This window comes from Pseudonaja textilis, chromosome 9, assembly GCF_049901715.1.
Source record: "Pseudonaja textilis isolate UNSWEBS1 chromosome 9, rPseTex1.2, whole genome shotgun sequence".
Classification (NCBI taxonomy): Eukaryota; Metazoa; Chordata; class Lepidosauria; order Squamata; family Elapidae; genus Pseudonaja; species Pseudonaja textilis.
The window spans coordinates 463,582-480,984 of NC_141998.1; the positions used below are offsets into that span (position 1 = coordinate 463,582).

At 57.0% G+C, this 17,403-nt stretch overlaps 3 protein-coding genes across 5 annotated transcripts; 1 reads left to right on the top strand and 2 right to left on the bottom strand.

Moving 5' to 3' along the window:
• Positions 1-107: 107 nt before the first annotated feature.
• On the bottom strand, positions 108-7,712 carry TMEM150A (transmembrane protein 150A). 2 transcript variants are annotated; one of them, XM_026715263.2, is made up of 8 exons: positions 7,340-7,712; positions 5,869-6,066; positions 2,516-2,563; positions 2,314-2,400; positions 2,074-2,141; positions 1,714-1,841; positions 978-1,155; positions 108-800 (listed from the first exon to the last, which is right to left on the bottom strand). In XM_026715263.2, the coding sequence occupies exons 2-8, from the start codon at positions 5,931-5,933 to the stop codon at positions 559-561; spliced, it is 816 nt and encodes a 271-aa protein (XP_026571048.1). In that variant the 5' UTR covers positions 5,934-6,066; positions 7,340-7,712; the 3' UTR covers positions 108-558. The 2 variants fall into 2 exon arrangements, with proteins under 2 accessions (XP_026571048.1, XP_087794722.1); XM_087938596.1 differs by lacking the exon at positions 7,340-7,712 and adding an exon at positions 3,849-3,904 and having other exon boundaries at positions 5,869-5,986.
• Positions 7,713-8,466: 754 nt separating this feature from the next.
• Positions 8,467-10,377, bottom strand: C9H2orf68 (chromosome 9 C2orf68 homolog). The gene is made up of 4 exons (XM_026715267.2): positions 10,224-10,377; positions 10,018-10,131; positions 9,754-9,929; positions 8,467-9,154 (listed from the first exon to the last, which is right to left on the bottom strand). Exons 1-4 carry the CDS (start codon positions 10,268-10,270, stop codon positions 9,147-9,149), a joined length of 345 nt encoding a protein of 114 aa, XP_026571052.2. The 5' UTR covers positions 10,271-10,377; the 3' UTR covers positions 8,467-9,146.
• USP39 (ubiquitin specific peptidase 39) lies at positions 10,247-17,400 on the top strand. Of its 2 annotated transcripts, XM_087938594.1 has the most exons (14): positions 10,423-10,662; positions 11,031-11,100; positions 11,693-11,787; positions 12,176-12,312; positions 12,552-12,704; positions 13,315-13,540; positions 13,858-13,935; positions 14,797-14,864; positions 15,122-15,310; positions 15,884-16,026; positions 16,435-16,570; positions 16,667-16,753; positions 16,855-16,915; positions 17,235-17,400. In XM_087938594.1, the coding sequence occupies exons 1-13, from the start codon at positions 10,470-10,472 to the stop codon at positions 16,903-16,905; spliced, it is 1,626 nt and encodes a 541-aa protein (XP_087794720.1). In that variant the 5' UTR covers positions 10,423-10,469; the 3' UTR covers positions 16,906-16,915; positions 17,235-17,400. The 2 variants fall into 2 exon arrangements, with proteins under 2 accessions (XP_026571041.1, XP_087794720.1); XM_026715256.2 differs by having other exon boundaries at positions 10,247-10,662; positions 16,855-17,400.
• Positions 17,401-17,403: the final 3 nt, after the last annotated feature.

The window sequence follows — 17,403 nt, forward strand, 5'->3', positions numbered from 1 at the left end:
AAAGATACAAAAAAGTTCTACAAAACATCGCCTCGCTTTACCCAGGGCTGAAGAGAAACACCGTATGGTGTGTGTGTGAGAGAGAGAGAGAGAGACAGAGGTGGAGGTTCTCTCTTTCCCGTGCTTTTATTTTCTTAACAAGGGGAGGGGTATGTCTGCACCAGCGCAGGGGACATCATCCCCCAAATGAACTTGCTTCTGTGGCTTAAGCCACTCTTGCCTTGAGAGAAGACGGGTTGGCAGTGAGGCACAATGGTTGCCAGAGGAACCTGGGTTCTCGGCTGCCCCAACAGGCACACAAAAGCACACTTTTGGCTTGGAGGCACTCCCTGAAGGGTGGCCAGAGGTCCAGCAGAGGAAGCGCGTCAAGGTGTCCTTGCGCAAAGGCTGGGCACGGAGGTCTTTGGCACTTCTCTGCAGGGTGGGGACCGATGGACAGAAGGGCCAGGCACCAACGTATTCTTTAAAAAACCCTCTTGCTACCAAAGTGGCCGGAAGGAAAGGCCGCTGGCCAGAGCAGCGGAGGAGGTAGGGCGGGCCTTCCCTCTCCCGCCACCTTCATATCATGGCAATACTCTCCGGGTGGCAGTTCAGGTGGGTGGAGGTGCTGCTGCTGCCCGGGGACTTGCAGCCCCGGCCGCTGGAGTGCTGCAGGGCGGCCACCAGGGTCTCATTGGAGACGGTGCCAAACTCGTAGCTGAAGGTTCCGTAGAACACGAGGATGTCCATGACGAAGACCCACTCGCAGATGGCGGCCAGGTGCTGCAGGAGGAAGCTCTGGTGGATGAAGAAGATGCCGCCTGCAGCCGAGTCAAGGAAAGGCCGGGGAAGGAGGAGGGGGAGGAAAGGGCCTTGCCCCAGGTTTGGGGTGGGGAGGCCAGGCGCCCATGCCAGGGAGGCCCTGCGCTTTGGAGAGGGCACGCGGGCGACAGAGGCGGGCAGGGCCTCGGGGGCTCTCGGCTGCCAGAAAAGGATACTGAGGACAAGGGAGACGAAGGCCATGGTGGAGAGGACCACGCGCAGGTGGGCCATCCAGGAGTCCAGGGCAGAAGCAGCCGAGTGGTAGGAGAGGAAGCACTGGAGGCAGACGAAAAGCAGGCCAGCTGGGAAGGCAACGCCGGCTCCGATGTAGTGAAGGGATTTGGCATAATCCACCTGAAGGTAGCAGGAAGCCCAAACAGGGTGGTTCCTCTTGGGCCTCTGCGAGCCGGCCTTGCCCCAGCAGCACACCGGGTGACTCGGGCAGGGGCCAAAGCGGGGGCTTGGTGCCCAGGAGGAGTCTGGCTCCAATGAAGGCACGGAGCCGAAAAGCCGCCACTGCCTCTCGTGGAACACAAACGTCTTGCCACATCAGCACGAGCAGCTCAGCAAGGGGCCCAACAGCTAAGCCGACCGACGCCTCCAGTCTACCCTGGCAGCGCCCAATGGCCTGGCTAAAGAGGAGCTCAGGCGTGGCAACTTCGGGCAGCTCTGCGTTTGCAAAAGCCTCCCTTGTGGGGTGCACCAGACCGGCTCTGGCTGTTAGAGCAAAGGCAGGGCTACCGTGGCAATCGCTGCCGTCTTCCAGCCGGAGCTCAAGCACTGGTTTTTCTGCCTTGTGGTTCTCTCTGCTCCACAAAGGCCAAAGAGCCACCCAAGAGGCCCCTCGGGGCCAGGAAGCAGAAACGGCCCATGGCATCCCTAACCCTGCAGACAACTCTTCTCGCAACCAACCTGGAAATTTCCAACCACCACCAGGCCTGCCGCGTTGGTGCAACCGCTGACAAGGGCTGCTGTGTTCACCCCTGAGGCCTGTCTTTGCTCCAGGAGTTGCCCGTAGCGCAGGAAGCAGATGATGGCCACTGGGAGAGAGAAGGGAGAGAGAGAGAGAAGAACAAATCTCCTCACCCTGCTTCCTGCCCAGCCCTGACCCGGCTGGCCGTCAGAAAGCCACCAGTAGGCTAAGATGGGCGTGATGTGTGTTCTGGAAACTCCCCCTGCCTGGGATCGGCAGTTGCTCCCTGAGTGCCAGGGACCATCCGGCTTCTCCACTCGCTAACGAAATTGGGAAAAGAGAGGGAAATGAACACTTACCCAAGAAAGCTCCAATGTTCCCAATAAGGCTGAAGAGACAACTTTCAGGAGGGTAAGTGCCACATTTACTAAAGGGAAGGAAAAGGGCATTAGCACAAGATGGAAAACCAGCCCGTCGTCCTACAGACTTGCTTGGAAACCGCCCGATTTGGCAATTGCCTGGCACCGTTTCGTGACACCACATCAGGAGCAGCCGAGGCAGCCGCTGGCTCATCCTCCACAAGCGTCTTCCCCCCTCACCTGATCAAAGGGATGTCTTCCAAGGTGCAGCAGCTTTTGGGGTAGCCGTGCTTGGTAGAATCAGCAGAACAAGACTCGTTGTATGACCTGCAGCCATTTGGACAGATTAAGCAGCATTCTGAGATTCTCTAGCAAAAGGGAGACACCCCCCCACTCCGCCTTCCTCTCTCCCACGGCCCTCCTGCTTTCCCACACAACTCACCAGTTCTCAACAGGGCACACGTGGTGGTTCATGACTGCCATGGCATAGCTAGAAGCAGCAAAATGGAACAAAATAGATGGTAAGATAGCGATAATTGGGTAAGCCTGAAAACATATGTTTATGGAAGTCTGTTTTAGTCTCTCTCAGCTCTCCAACTGACTGCTCAAAGTTCCCAACCAATCAAAGCAACAATACCAAATCAGTTGATCAAACTCCTTTAATTCCCCCAGTATGTCTTCAATTTTCACCAAAGTGGCAGAGAGTGAAGCTTCCCGGCAGCGGCCTCCTTGGGTGAAGGAAATCCCAAGTGGTTCACATCACCAGACCCACAAAGTGTTTAGAAGAAACCACTTTCACTTCCCAAGGGCCAGTTTTGGGAGACTGAAGGTTACAGAAAATGGCTACGATTAGGGCACGCCTCTCGTTCACCTGCGACTGCTCATCTAGGTATTGCTCACTGATCCTTCCCTATAGGCCTTTCAATCCGTGGCCCACGAAGGATATATAGGCAAGATCCAGCGCAGCCCGTTATCTAGGGACTGGAAACCTCTATCCCAGAAAAACAAGCTTCTAGGAAACCACAAAACCTTATAGAAACTTCAGTCTCCTCCGAGTTGTGCCATTTGCTTAGAAAACCAGCCCAGCTGGCACGAACCCCCAAGTCACCCCCAAGCTTTCCAAGCAGCCTCCAGGAGACCAGATAGGAGCATGACCTTTGCCTGACACCCCACAGCCAACTTGGGTTGCTCAGGTTTGCCAGATTCGCCCTTTGAGCATTTAGGGTAACAATAAAAAGTTCCACATTCAGGTTCTGCCCTAGATGTCCATTAAAGATTTTGGCCTTGGTCCATTTGAAACTTGGGTCCAGAGGAAATGCTTTTAAAAAAAACTGTTGCTGTAATCATCACAAAGTTCTCCACCGGGCTTGCATCATTTGGCTTCATTCACCAATTCTGCCTTTTGTCCCCCAAATGTGGAGCTGTGGAGCACCCCAAAGCCATGAAGGACTTCCTGATGGCAAACCAACATCAAACCTTTGCACTATTTTGTTCTCCCTAGGCCATGTTTTCCGTATCATTCGATCACATCCATGCAAACATTTTGGGCCAGCTAAGAAATAATTTGATGCCAAATAAATAGAAATGGGAGTTATCTTCGTCTCACCTGGCTGACCTACTGTAGAAAATTAGGCAGTTAGTTCTGGGGAGTCCTTTCAAACTGTTGGCTAGACATGAGGTGCAAAACAGAAATGCAAATCACTGATTGGATGGATCGCAACTTTATATCCCCAAAGTTGAGTCTTATATTTTTTGAAATATGCGTTATTTCTCACCATTTGTATTTTGGCAATTGGTATAATAAGAACCTCAAGGTTAGGTTCCTGACATCCTGTGTAAATGTTTAGTGGTGACAAGACAAAAAGAGACAAGGGTGTATTTACGATGTTTTTTTCCACAGACGAATCAGTATAAAACTACAAGTTTATTTCAGATATGATAGAAATTAATTTACAAAGAGCCACAACAAGAACTTTATGCTCCAGAAAATGTTTTATGTGTTCAAATTTCACATACATATCTTTTAAAAAATATTTCTTCACTAAAAAGATCAATAACAAGGGCTTCAACCAATGAATTTAGAAGAGCTGAGCTCAGTTCACCAGAGACAGGGAGAGACAAAAGAACATGAAATATCAGATTCTGTAAGAATTATTGGCAGAATAATAATAATGGTTAATATATATGTCCCTTTAAGTCTATACACTTCTAAAACTCTTGTTTCTGGAACCTTTAACTGGAAAAAAACTGCATCATAGGAGGACAACAATTTTTGAATCAAAGTACCTAAAATGGGCTTACAGAATTTATCCAAAATTCAGAACTCACGACTCCTGTAAAATTACAATTTGGCAAATTTTATGAAACATTTTATGACATAAACACAGAACAATTTTTGACTTAATACCAAATGTCATCAAATATTTCCTGTGATCAACTCTTGATCTCTGCTTGTACCTGTCATTGCTGAAGGCATTAAGGAACCTGGTAAGGAAGCATCTCTGAAAGGATAACCCAACGGGTCACAAATTGTCTAGTAATATTTTTTAAAAAGGACCAGAACTATTTAGACTTTTTCTAAACAGGCTTTTCCCAATGCAGTGTTAGCTATTTTACGTCCTTTGAACCAAGAGGTATAAATTTGAATGCTCAAAACTATGATAACTATTAAGAAATCTAGTTGGTTTACAAAATAAAACTATGCACCAGTGATAGAATCACCTGCTAAAATTACAGAGATACAATGTTGAAATACAAAACTGATCATAAACTTTGAAATGTTTGGATGTTGGCTCTGGAGTGCTCCATATCTGCTTTTGGAAACCCAGGTAGGAATGTGCGTGTGTACATACAACTACACACAAACACATCAGAAATAGACACAGAGAGATGATAAATAGATTGACAGATGGGTAGATTGATGGACAAAGACCAATATGGGGATGCGGTGTAATGTGTTACGTAGTTTTATTTCCTCTGAACTGGAGTTTTTAAAATCAATTTGTATAGACCCCCGCCTCCTCACAATTTGTGACATGGCAGTTCACATAATTAAAAACAACCAAAACCAACTATAAATGCAATAGAAAAGCCTTATTAAAAAGCAATAAGGCCTCCTGAGCAGTTTAAAGCTGTGGTTTGCTAGGAAGCCACAAGGGAGGGGAGGAGGATGCATTTCCCCTTGAAGAACCGGCGTGGTCCCTCCTCTTGAACCCAGACTTCCACCATGCCGTCCTGCCCCAAAGGTCAGATCAAGAAAAAAGCCTGCTTGGGGGGCGGGAATGACACATGCGAGGACCAACCAGCAGCAGCACTGGCACCACATCACCCACTCTTGCAGGGCTGGGCCAGCCCAACCAACCATTGTACCCACATCCTCCCAAGAGCATCAGAATAAATGTAACCATGATGAGCCACATTAGGCAACCTGGCACTGAATGGTGGCCCTCAGAACGTGTGGCACCTCCCAAGGGAAGCTGCTGGGGCGGGAGGCGGAAGTAGCCACAAACGCTTTGGTCTCCTTATGGTCTCCAGCACATTCAACAACACCAATTTTTCCACACCACCACCACCACCACCATTCCTTTGGGAATGCAGGTCCTGATTTGGGGACCACTGGCTAAGTCATCTTTTGGGAAACGATTCTGTCCGCAGGTACCCAGGAGACCTGCTGATACAACCCTGCAGCTCGGGGAGCAGCAGAGGAACCCCATGTTCCTCTGCAGGAGGAAAAAAAGCACGCCAGAGGCCCCACCCCTCGTGTGTGACCCAGCCACAATTCACAACGGCTCTTACACAATCCATATTCCAGTGATTGAGAAGATAGAGAGGCTGATGGGGAGGATGATCCACGCAGTCATTAGTGGGTGCAGAAGGGAGGCCCTTAAGAGCGGGACGGGGGAAGAGAGGAGAAGGGAGGGGAGGGGAGGGGAGGGGAGGGGGGGACCCAGCTATAGCCCAAGGCCTCCAGCTGGAACCATCCAAAGGCACCTCCTACAAGAGAAGCAGGAGAAAAAGAGGGTAAGTCAGGGTCCAGCCCTTCCAGGACTAGATGAATTCAACTTGTGTAAGGCTACCTTAACACAGCAACTTAACTTAGCAACAGAGTGGTCAATGTCCGGAATCCTCTACCTGACTCTGTGGTTTCTTCCCCAACCCCCCAAAACTGTTAACCTCAGGCTGTCTCCTATTGACCTCACCCCTTTCCTAAGAGGTCTGCAGGGGCCGTGCATAAGCGCACCAATGTGCCCACCGTCCCTGTCCCATTGGTTCTTTTATCTATATATTTTTTATTTTTCTTATACGTATCCATGTATTCATAACTATGTTTTTACTTATACCTGTTATCTTGTAAGCAATTGACAAATAAAAATAAACAGTCCGGAGGGTCAGATCTCTTTTTAACCCCCAGGGCAGGTTCTTCCTGAGCTTCTCCTCTGGCCTGAGCCCCTGGGGACGCTTCTCTGAGGGCTTCCTAGGCAGCATCTCCCCCCTGCGTCCCCCACGGTCAGTTCCTGGACAATTGTCTGACCAGGCAAGCATTTGCTGAAGTTGCCTCTCCTCCAGATCAAGGTTCAAGACCACCTCACAAATCCGGGGCCTTCCTTCCAGGAGCGACACCGAACGCCTGTCAGTTTTTGCCCCAAGTCCCGGCAGATTCCCCTCCGGCCATCTCCCTCATCCAGGTCTCAGGGTTGCCCCAAAAGTGCTTTTTTTCCCCAAGAGGCAACTGGACTTTCTTGTTTTTTCTTTGATGACCTTTCGCTTCTCATCCCAGGAGCTTCTTCAGCTTCTGGGACGGCAAAGCCAACACAACGGGGGTGATTTAGGGAGCTTCCAAACGGGTTGGACGGGAGGAGGCAGCAACGGAGCCCATCCCCAAGGGGAGCGAAGGCGGGAGGCCAGGCGCGCTCTCCCCGCGAGGCCTTCCAAGCGGCGGCGAAGGAGGGCGAGGGACGAAGGGCCGGGAGAGGCCCCAGCCGGAGGCGGATTTCCAGGGGAGACGGGAGCCGGGAGGCGGCCGCCTTCAATGAACCAGCCCGGCTCCCTCTTCCCGCGCACCCGCCCCGTCGCGGCGCTGCACCCTGCCGGCCCCGGCCAGCCCCGTCGCTCGGCCCCCGGCCGGAAGGCCTCTTCGGCGAGCTCCCCTCTCCGGCCCGACGCGGGAGGCGCCCCGCAGGCAGAGGCTCCCCGAGCCGCCTCTCGGAGGAAGGAGGCAGGGATGCCGGGCCGGGGCTCCGCGGAGAGCAGCCGCCGCTTCCCTTACCGCTCGCCGCCGCCGCAATTAGAGGCCAGGCCGGTCCCGCTCGCTCGCTCGCTCGCCGCTTTCCCGGCCGGCCGCCCGCCCAGCTGACCAGGCGGGGCCCGGGCGGCAGCCGGCGGGGAGGGGGCGCGCGCGGGGCGAGATGGGAGGAGCCCCGGCCGCTGCCTGGGAGCGGAGCGGCGGGCGGCGCGGGCTCTTCCTCCGGGAGCGGCGCCCTTCTTCGCCAGGCAGACGCTCTCGGGAAGCGCCGCGCTCGGGCATCGCGAAGCGGCCCCGGCGGACGGGCGGCGGAGGCGCCGGGGGAGCAGGCAGGCGGGCGCGGGCCGGAGCGACTCGGCTGGGGAGGACGGCCTGGGCCGTGGATCGCGCCTGCGCCCTGCAGCCTGGGGCGCCGTGAGGGGCTGCGCGTGGCTCCCCTTCGGCCCCGGGAACGTTGGGAGGCGGCGGGCCCGGGAAGGCGCGTCCCCCGCGGATCCAAGGCGGCTCTTCTGCAGGGACGGGGTTGCACCGTAGGGAGCTCGAGGTCCCTCCTGTCGCCGCCCCCCAATAAGGTCGGCTGGGGGCAGAGGAGCCGGGGCCGCTGCTGCTCTCAAGCGCGGCTGTGCGCGACACCCGGTCCGAACGTGTGGAAAGGTGGTTGGTTCATGCATTATGAAGCCATTTAAAAGACATAAGATAATAAAAATATTCATGAAATAAAGAAGTATAAACCGCAGCCCTGACGGCTGATCGGTTAATTAAGAAACATCTCCCTCTGTTCTGCCAGAAGATTCAGGGGTTTTAGATGCCATTAGCGATGTCTGGGCATCTTCACAGGCCAATCCCTAAAATAGTTTGCTTTTTTGTACCTTAATGTGTTGTGTGTTCCTGAATAGGGTTATTTCCCAAAACTACACAAGAATGTAAATGCAAGTCCTTTTTAAAGAAGCAGAGTTCAATTCTGGATCTTCCGGCTCCTCCTGAATTGTTAACTGACTTGAGAGTCTTATGCCAAGGCCGGAAGAACATGGACAACAGGGCCTTCCTTAAGCACCAACGATGTTTAGTCCACAAAGGGGTCAGGCAAGTTTCCCGGAACTATGCAATCATTCAGAACAAATTCCTGCACCAAAGAACTATGATGGAAAAGCAGGTTCTAGGTCTTTATTTACATCCCTGTGCTACATTTCTGAGAACCTTTCCTGGCAGGAAGAGGGCAAGGCAACGGCCCCCCAAGAGAGATGCTTCTTCCCATCCTCCCCACCACGATCTCTGGGTCACCCCAGCACGTTCTTCTGGCTGAAAGGCCCTTCTGGCTGACCTACCAAAAAGCTGCAAATCTAGGTGAGGGAGCAGCTCCCTTCAATAACCGATTCACCAGCAGCCATCTCTACCCTCAGCATCACCCAAGAGCCTGAGAAATTGGGAAAGGCAGCTGGTAACATCCTGCCACCTTCGCCTGGGTTTTGTTGTCCAAGCAAACAGCAGGCCCGCTTGGATGTTCACAAGAGTGGGAGGGAAACGCAGACCACTACCATACAGAGCCAGCCAGCAAGTCTGGGCTGCAAGCATTTGCCTGGGGCAGACCTGTCAACAGATGGACTTGCTCCCTTCTGCCGCCGCTCCCGATGGTACCCTGGAGCAGCTGAAGGGGACCCCCCACACAGGGCCCAGCACCGTTTCCCCTAAAGCATTTCTCAACGCCTGCCGTGGCTCTCAGCGCTTCACCCGCCGCTTCTCCAATTCCTCCTGTACTCGTTGCCGAAGGGCCTGGTGCAAAGCTGGCTCCAGCTGATTCTGGGCACTGACCTTCTCCACCACTTCTTCGGGGTCATTGTCCTGTGCCAAGAAGCCAAAAGGTCCATTAGGAAACACCCTGCTCAGATGACAAAGTGCAAACAACCCTTTGGGGATTATAAAGCACACTTTCACAAAGCTCCTAGGAGCTTAATGCATCCTTTTCAGTCTTTTTAGAAGTAAACAATGGAAATGGATGGTTTTGTTACCATGCCTCATTTGTGTAACCTTCAGGTTGTGTTAGTCACAGCTCCTTTACTGCCAGCTTGCTGCTTTTAAAAGCAAGAACAATTTCAAAAGCCAAATACAGCAGTAGAATAATAAAAGCCTGATGGACAGTAAAAAAAATTATGTTTACTGTCAGGAAATACATATATACAGCAGCAGCGGCGGAGCTAAATAATCAGTCCTGTCCAAATGCTTCCTAAAACCACCAGGTCTTAGCTCAGTAACGATGCAAGGAGCAAAAGCCGGAGGCTGACCTGGCCGGGGAGCGTCTGGAGGGCAGGACAAGCCCCCGCCAGGCCCCAAGCAGCCCAGCCGAGGATCCCGCGCAGGAGGCCAGGAAAGGGGGGCGCGAGGGGAACCGGGCAGCCCCGAAGACGCCGCCGCCGCCGCCCCCCTCCTTCTCGCCCGCCTACCTGGTAGACCACCACCGAGGTCACCTGGCCGCCGTCGGCCTCGTACTCCAGGCAGAAGAGGGCCGGGCCGCGGGGGCGCCGCTCGCGGCTGCTGGAGCTGCTCCCGCTCGAGGCCTCCGACTCGCCCTCCGCGCCGCCGCCGCCGCCGCCCGCGGGGGCTCCTCCTCCGGCTGCGCCTGCAAGGCAGAGAAGGCGGCAGGGGGGCTCGGCCGGGGGCCCCGCCCGCCCGCCCTCGCCCCCTCCGCCCGGGCGGCCCGGACCCACCTCGGCGGCCGGCGCGGTAGACCTGCTGGTCGGGCCTGCGGGGCCGGGGGCGCGGGGGTGAGCCTCCGCCGCAGCTGCTCCTTGGCCTGCTTCACCTGCCGGTCGTAGTCGTCCCTGCGGGGGAAGAGCCGGTGGGAGCAGCCCCGCCCCCGCCCCCTCCGGCGGCTCAGCGCCCCCCGCCCCCGCGAGCCCCCGCCCCGCCCCACCTGGCGATCTGGTTGCGCCGGATGTGCCGCACGAAGCCGTGGCTCATGTCCAGCCGCCCGCCCGGGTGGCAGCGCCCGCGTCCATCGGCCCTGCTCCGGCCGGGGCCCCGCGCGCCCACGCGCCCACGCGCGCCCGTCACGAGGGGCTCGGCCGGGGCTGCGAGGCTGCGGGCGCCGGCAGGGAGCGCCCGCGAGCCCTCGTGACGGCATCGGGGCGCGCCGGGCGGCGTCTTGGCGCCGGCGGAGATGGCGGCGCGCGTCAAGCGGGAGCCCCGCAGCCCCCAGCCGTGGCCGGGCTGCCCGACGGCGGCGCCTCGCGGAGCGGCGGGCTGGGCGCGGGTGAAGCGGGAGCCCGCCGAGGAGGTCGCCATCAAGCAGGAGCCCGACGAGCCGGAGGAGGGGGAGGCGGAGGAGGAGGACGGCGACGCGGAGCCCACAGGTTGCGAGCACGGAGGGAGGCCGCCCCCCCCCGTTTCCCTCGCCCCCCCCTCCAGGGCCGGTTTAGGGCGCGATTCTGCTGGCGCTGGGGCCGCGCGGGACCCCCCCCCCCGCTTCCTGGAGGGGCCCCTGAGGCGGCCAATGGTGGGGGGGGGGCCGATCTCCTCCCGGCCGCAAGCCGAGACTCCGGGGCGGCGGTTTCCCGCAGGGAGAAAGTCCTTCCCCCCGGGGAGATGGCGGCAGGGACGTTTAATAAAGGAAAAGACGCAATTCGTCCCACTGAAGGACGTGAGATCCCAGCAACTCGCTGTCTTCAATGTTTATTCCGATCCTGGTACCAAACGTTTCTGGTCCATTTCCCTCTTTCAGTGAAGTACGGGCGATTTGACCCAGAAGACCGCCGGAGCAGGCACTGTCCCTACCTGGACACCATAAACAAGTCAGTGTCAAAAGGAAACTGTATTTGGGGGTGGGGGTGGGGGTCATCAGTGAATGAACAGCTAGGAAAAAAGGAGTCAGGCGGAGACGGAGGAAACCCGCCAGGAAACGCTTCGTAGGACCAGCCGTTTGGTGTCCCACCTGAAGCTGCCTCTGGCAAGACGTTCCCCTAGCAAGCAATTCCCGTGGAGGCCTGGCAGGTGCCGCTTGATGCATGATCCAGAAAAATACCCTGTCCCCCCACCCCAGAGTGGCAAGAGGCCTTGAGAGCAGCGCCAGTTTATGGCATACCAGGATTATATACAGAACCTGATGCTTAATATTATTTCCAGTTTTTGTTTTAAGAAAAAAGGTCCTTGGGAGAAAAATCTCTAGTTTTCATCTCACAGCTATAAATCTTTCCTCCTAGATCTTTAGCAGAAAAACAATGTTTTACTGCATGAAATACTAAGATGAGACTGGAAAGGTCATCACTAATTTAAAAGTAGCAGATCCGCCATCACGAGGAGGGGGTAGTGCACTATTTGCATATCCTAACAGCACTGGCACGATGTTGATGCTTGTGTTAAGGATCCCGTCTTGTGCCACTGCAGGAGCGTCCTGGATTTTGACTTTGAGAAGCTGTGTTCGATCTCACTCTCGCATATCAACGTCTATGCCTGTTTGGTGTGTGGGAAATACTTCCAGGGTAAGCCTGTTTCAGTCCCTTTTGCCTCCCGCTTGATCGTTGGCAAGGGAACACACGTGCATTCTTGGTCAGCCTAGGAGAAAAATTTGTGTACAAAATACCTGGGGGGGTTCTTGCCTCACCTTGATGGGCTTAATCTTGAGCAGGTGTTACAGCTGATCTCTGGCATACATAATAGGCATGAGTGAGAGATCAGCGCCTGAAATGCAGCCTCTCCCATCCTTTCCCAGAAGGGCTGGCAGACCATAATGTTGGGGGGCTCTCAGCAGCAGGTCTTGACCGGCTGACAGTAACAACTGATTCCCACCTCCACCCAACAAAGACCTGACTCCCTCCTTCCCTCCCTCCCTCCCTGCTTGTGACGCTCTGCCTCCTGTCTTCTCCACAGGCCGTGGCTTGAAGTCCCACGCTTACATCCACAGCGTCCAGTTCAGTCATCATGTGTTCCTCAACCTTCACACCTTGAAGTTTTACTGCCTGCCGGACAACTATGAGATTATTGACTCTTCTCTTGAGGATATCACCGTAGGTGGCTTTCTGGGGAAGGGTGGAGGGGAGAGGTGGGGATACCCAGTTCAGCTCAGCTCAGCTCATAATATTTAAAATGTCCCTTCTCAGAGTTTCACCCCACCATCCGTTGCTGCAGAAATGCAGCAGAGGGGAAGTTTTTAGCCACTCTCCAAACCATCTCCAGGGTTGTGTGGCCTGGGCTAAGGCCTCCAGCAAGGCGTCTCCTCTCTTGCTTCTTCTCTCCCCTTATCCAGTATGTCCTGAAGCCAACCTTCACACATCAGCACATCAGCAATTTGGACAGGCAGGCCAAACTCTCACGCGCCTATGATGGCACCACGTACCTGCCGGGCATTGTGGGATTGAACAACATCAAAGCCAACGACTACGCCAACGCGGTTCTCCAGGTACGGTGCCGTCTTTGGAGTGGAGAAGAGTCGGAAACTCCACTGCAGCCCCCCCCCAATAGTGCAATGCAGGTAGGCCTTGTTTAGCAACTGCCTCGTTTAAGGACCATTCGCAGTTAAGGTGGTGATGAAAAAGTCACTTTGCTCACATTTGTGACCTTGACAGGTCTGGAAAACCAAGGAAGGCTGAAGGAAAGTCATGAGCACAGCAGCTGTGCTTCACTCAGAAGCCACTTTGCTTAAAAGAATCCCAGAGTTGGAAGGGACCTTGGAGGTCTTCTAGTCCAACCCCCCTGCCCAAGCAGGAGACCTTATGCCATTTCAGACAAAGGGCTGTCCAGGCTCTTAGAAATACCACGCCTGTTTTGTCACTGGTTGTATTTATTTATTTGTTGCATTTCTTGGCCGCCTGCCTCTCCGTGGGGCTACCCTAGACAGCTTACGAGGACGAAAGGGGAAGCACGCAAACCAGCAGCAGGGTGACGAAAGACGGGGGGGGGGGGGAGGAGGGGGGGGGCCTCCCATGGAGCCAGCGGTCTCCCCCAGCGTGGAACTCCCCCCTCGGGTGCCCAGGCTCCACTGTGGCCTCCTCCTTGTGTGCGTCGTGCAGGCGTTGTCCAACGTGCCCCCGCTGCGGAACTACTTTCTGGAGGAGGAGAATTACAAGCACATCCGGCGGCCCCCAGGGGACATCATGTTCCTGCTGGTCCAGCGGTTTGGGGAGCTCATGAGGAAGCTGTGGAACCCCCGGAACTTCAAGGCCCACGTCTCCCCGCACGAGATGCTGCAGGCCGTGGTTCTGTGCAGCAAGAAGAACTTCCAGATCACCAAGCAAGGTAGGCGCCGGGAGGCTCTTGGGCGGGTGCCGAAAGGAATCGCGCGGCCTCGGTGGAGCCCTGAACCCGGCCCTCTGGTCACAGGGAGCGCATCGCCCTTGCGCCCCTCACCCCGGAGCATCCCCCGGCCGGGGGCCTGGAGAGAAGAGGGGCGGGGGGGGCAGCGGGGAAGAGGACCCCTCCCTGGAGCAGGAGCCCCTCCGGAAAGGGTTTCCGCCTGGCAGGGCCCCTGCGGGAGGCAGGGGAAGTCCCGCTTTCCTCGGGGAGCCTGGAGCGAAGCTTCCGTGGTGCTCAGGGGACCCTCCCTCCCTTTGCAGGCGACGGCGTGGACTTCCTTTCCTGGTTCCTGAATGCCCTGCACTCTGCCCTCGGGGGCACGAAGAAGAAGAAGAAGAGTAAGCGGGAGGCCTTGGTGCCTCTGATAGGTCCCCGAACCTTTGCAGGGCCACCTAGCCCTCCTCCAAAGCAGCTTCCGGGAGCAGTCGCGGTCCTCTTGGCGGAGGGAAGGGATCCTCTCAGAGCTGCCCCAGAGAGGATCTGCCTTCAGCTAGGTTGAAAGAGGCTTTCTGGTGCGGGGATGACCAGGGAATCCCACAGGAGGTCTGGGGGTGGCTGCACAAACCCCCCTTGGCGCATCTGGAGCTTTCTGGGGCTGCTGCCTTGTCCCCCGTCCCCCCCTCCAAGGTCAAGGGGGGGAGAACTCTGAGCGGATCCCTCTTGAGGCAGAAGAGCCACCACAATGTGATCCATCCCCGGCCCTTGCTGGCCAGGAGTCTCAGCCAGGTCCTCCTGGGACAGGCCAGCCAGCATCGCCCTCCGCTTGCTCCTCTCCGTGTCGCCATTCAGCACACACAACCCCTCAGGAGCCCTGGCTGCTTTTCAGTCGCTCCTCTCTTCCCCTCCTGCCAGATCCCCAGGCAGGCTGTCTCAGCCCGTGAACCCATCGATCACATTGACTTGTGATGTGCAGAGTCAGCCTTTCCACACCGGGGTGATTGTGAAAGTGGCCTCTCTCCAGCGCACCCTGCCTGAGCCTGGTCTGGGACCCTCGGGCAGAGCCGCCTTTGGGGAGCTTCTGGCAACCAGGAAACGGCCCCTGCCGCTCCCTCTCGCTCCCGTGGCAAAGAGGCGTTTGCGCCTTTTAAGAAAAGGCTCCGTGGTCAGCGCTGAGATTAGCCCGTGGATTAAAAGCGTGGGCTGTGATGGGGCTGGGGCTGAGCTGTGTCCTCTTGGGCTCTCCCCCCTCTTGTCTGCAGCCATCGTAACCGAGGTCTTCCAAGGCTCCATGCGGATATTCACCAAGAAACTGCCACACCCCGACCTGGTGAGTGGGGGCCTCGTGGCCTTTTTGGCCCGGGAAAGAAGCCGTGAAGTGGGGAAAGGAAGAAGGCTGACCTTGAATGAGGAGGATCCTTGAAGGAGGACCTCGGCTACCCCTGGGCACGCTTGGGCCCTTGACCACTCAGAGGCCCTTTGGCCGGTCCAGCCACCCCCCCCCCGCCCGGTCCCCAATCCCTCCAGGTGTCCCTGGGGCGGTCCCGGGTTTTTGCTTGTTTGGCTCACGGCGTTGCCCTGTCTCAGCCTGCAGACGAAAAGGAGCAGCTGCTCCAGAACGACGAGTACCAGGAGAAGATGGTGGAGTCCACTTTCATGTACCTGACCCTGGACCTGCCCACCGCCCCGCTCTACAAGGACGAGAAGGAGCAGCTCATCATCCCGCAAGTCCCGCTCTTCAACATATTGGCCAAGTTTAACGGGATCATGGAAAAGGCAAGCGCTCTGCCCCCCCAGAGCCCCTTCTCTGGCAGGCTGCCTCAGGCCTCACGGCTGGGTGGGAAGGGCCTCCTCCTCCTCCTCCTCCTCCCCCCCTCCTCCTCCTCCTCCACAGGGAGCCGCCTCGTCCATGCAAGCAGGGGGATCCGGGGGCTCCAGTCCCTTTGCTGGGGGGAGGAAGCAACCTTTCCTCCTCCGAGGGGAAGCGAGCAGGGGAGCGCAAGGCCCCCCCCTCCCCCGGCTGCTCCGTCCCCTGCGCACTGCCTGCCTCAACGGCTGCTGCGTGTGGCTCCCATCTGTCCTGAAGAGGGCAGGGGCTGGGCTGGAGGGGGCAGCGCTAAAGGCACCCTGGGCAAGGGCCCCTCCCCCTCCCTCCCCCCCTCATGGGTTCCTGGCATGAAAAGGTTGAAAAGGGTCCTAAGCTGGAGAAGAAGCAGCTGCGCTTCAGCTACCAGCCCCGACGCCGCTTGTGGGGCATAAACCAACCAAGGGAGACGGCTGCACTTGAGCCAAAGCCGCCTTGGCTCCCCTGGGAAAGTGGGGGGAAAAAACCAACTTTTTGCCCTCCAGGAATACAAGACCTACAAAGAGAATTTCCTGAAGCGCTTCCAGCTCACCAAGCTGCCTCCTTACCTCATTTTCTGCATCAAGAGGTTCACCAAGAACAACTTCTTTGTGGAGAAGAACCCCACCATCGTCAACTTCCCCATCACGTACGTACGCCCCCCCTCCCCACCCCCAGGAGCCACCGCCCGGTTTGAAAGGCCGGGGGTGGGGGGGGCAGACTCGGAGCCGGGGCAGGGAGGGGCAGCAGGGGGGCCAGGCTCCTCCTGGGGAACTTTGCAAAGGAGACCCCAACCTGCCTCCGGGAGTTTCAGAGGGGAAATGGATTTCTTTTCTCTCCTCCCCCTTCCCCCCCCACCGGGGCCTTAGCCCTGCCTTTTGTGCTCGTGGTGAGAAATCACTCCAGAGCTTTGGCGAGAAGAGACCCTCCGTGCTGCCCTTGCGTAACAGCGCCTGGCCCCCCGAAGCCCAGGGCCCTTCTCCGGGGGGCCCGTGAGCCGTGGCAGGGGGTGGGAGACGCGGCCTTCGGAGCCTCAGTGGCGACTTTCCTGCTGCAGGAACGTGGACCTGCGGGAATACCTCTCCGAGGAGGTGCAGGCCGTGCACAAGAACACCGTCTACGACCTCATCGCCAACATCGTGCACGACGGCAAACCTACCGAAGGGGCCTACCGGATCCATGTGCTGCATCATGTGAGTGCTTGGCCTCCCCTCCCCCAAGGATGGCCCCGGGGCCCCCCTCTCCTCCTCCTCGGGCCACCACCTCTGACTGGGAGGGGACTCTTGCAGGGCACCGGCAAGTGGTACGAGCTGCAGGACCTGCAGGTGACCGACATCCTGCCCCAGATGATCACGCTCTCTGAGGCCTACATCCAGGTGAGTCTCGCCCTTCTCCAGCCGCCCAACTGAACACGGCCGGGCGAGGGGTGGGGGGTGGGCCCTCCCCCCCCTCACGCGAGGGCACTTTGTCCCCATAGATCTGGAAAAGGAGAGATGGCCAAGAGGAGAAGCCCCAACAAGGGACGTGAAGGAGGAGCTGTGAGCGGCAGAGGCCGGTCGCTGCCTGGGCGCTTCGTGGGCGCCTCCCTTGCCTCCCGTCTCCTTCCTGCGCCGGGAGGGTCCTGATGCAGCCCCAGCAAGCGGCTCCTCTGGGCACCAGAAGCGCCACCCTGCTTCACCCTGCGTGGGGAGGTCGTCTTGCGGGGAGGTGGGCATTAAACGTGCGTGCTGGTTTCCCCCACCCCCACCCGGCTGTTTTCCTGCTCCTCTTCCCTCCCCCCAGGGAAGGCACCCCACCCACAGGGGGGGTTTGGGTGAGACACACTCACCGTGTTCAGGTGCTGCTTTTGCTCCTAAGGGAACAAGCACTCAGTGGGAAGATTCACCTAAGCAGGGGGAAATCTACGCTGCAGCCCAAGGGAGCAGTTGACCACCTAAAAAGAGACTCTTCCTTTGGGGGACGGGGGGAGCAACTGTAAAACGTGACCTACCAGGAGAAGAATACACTTCAATTGGAAGACCCAGCC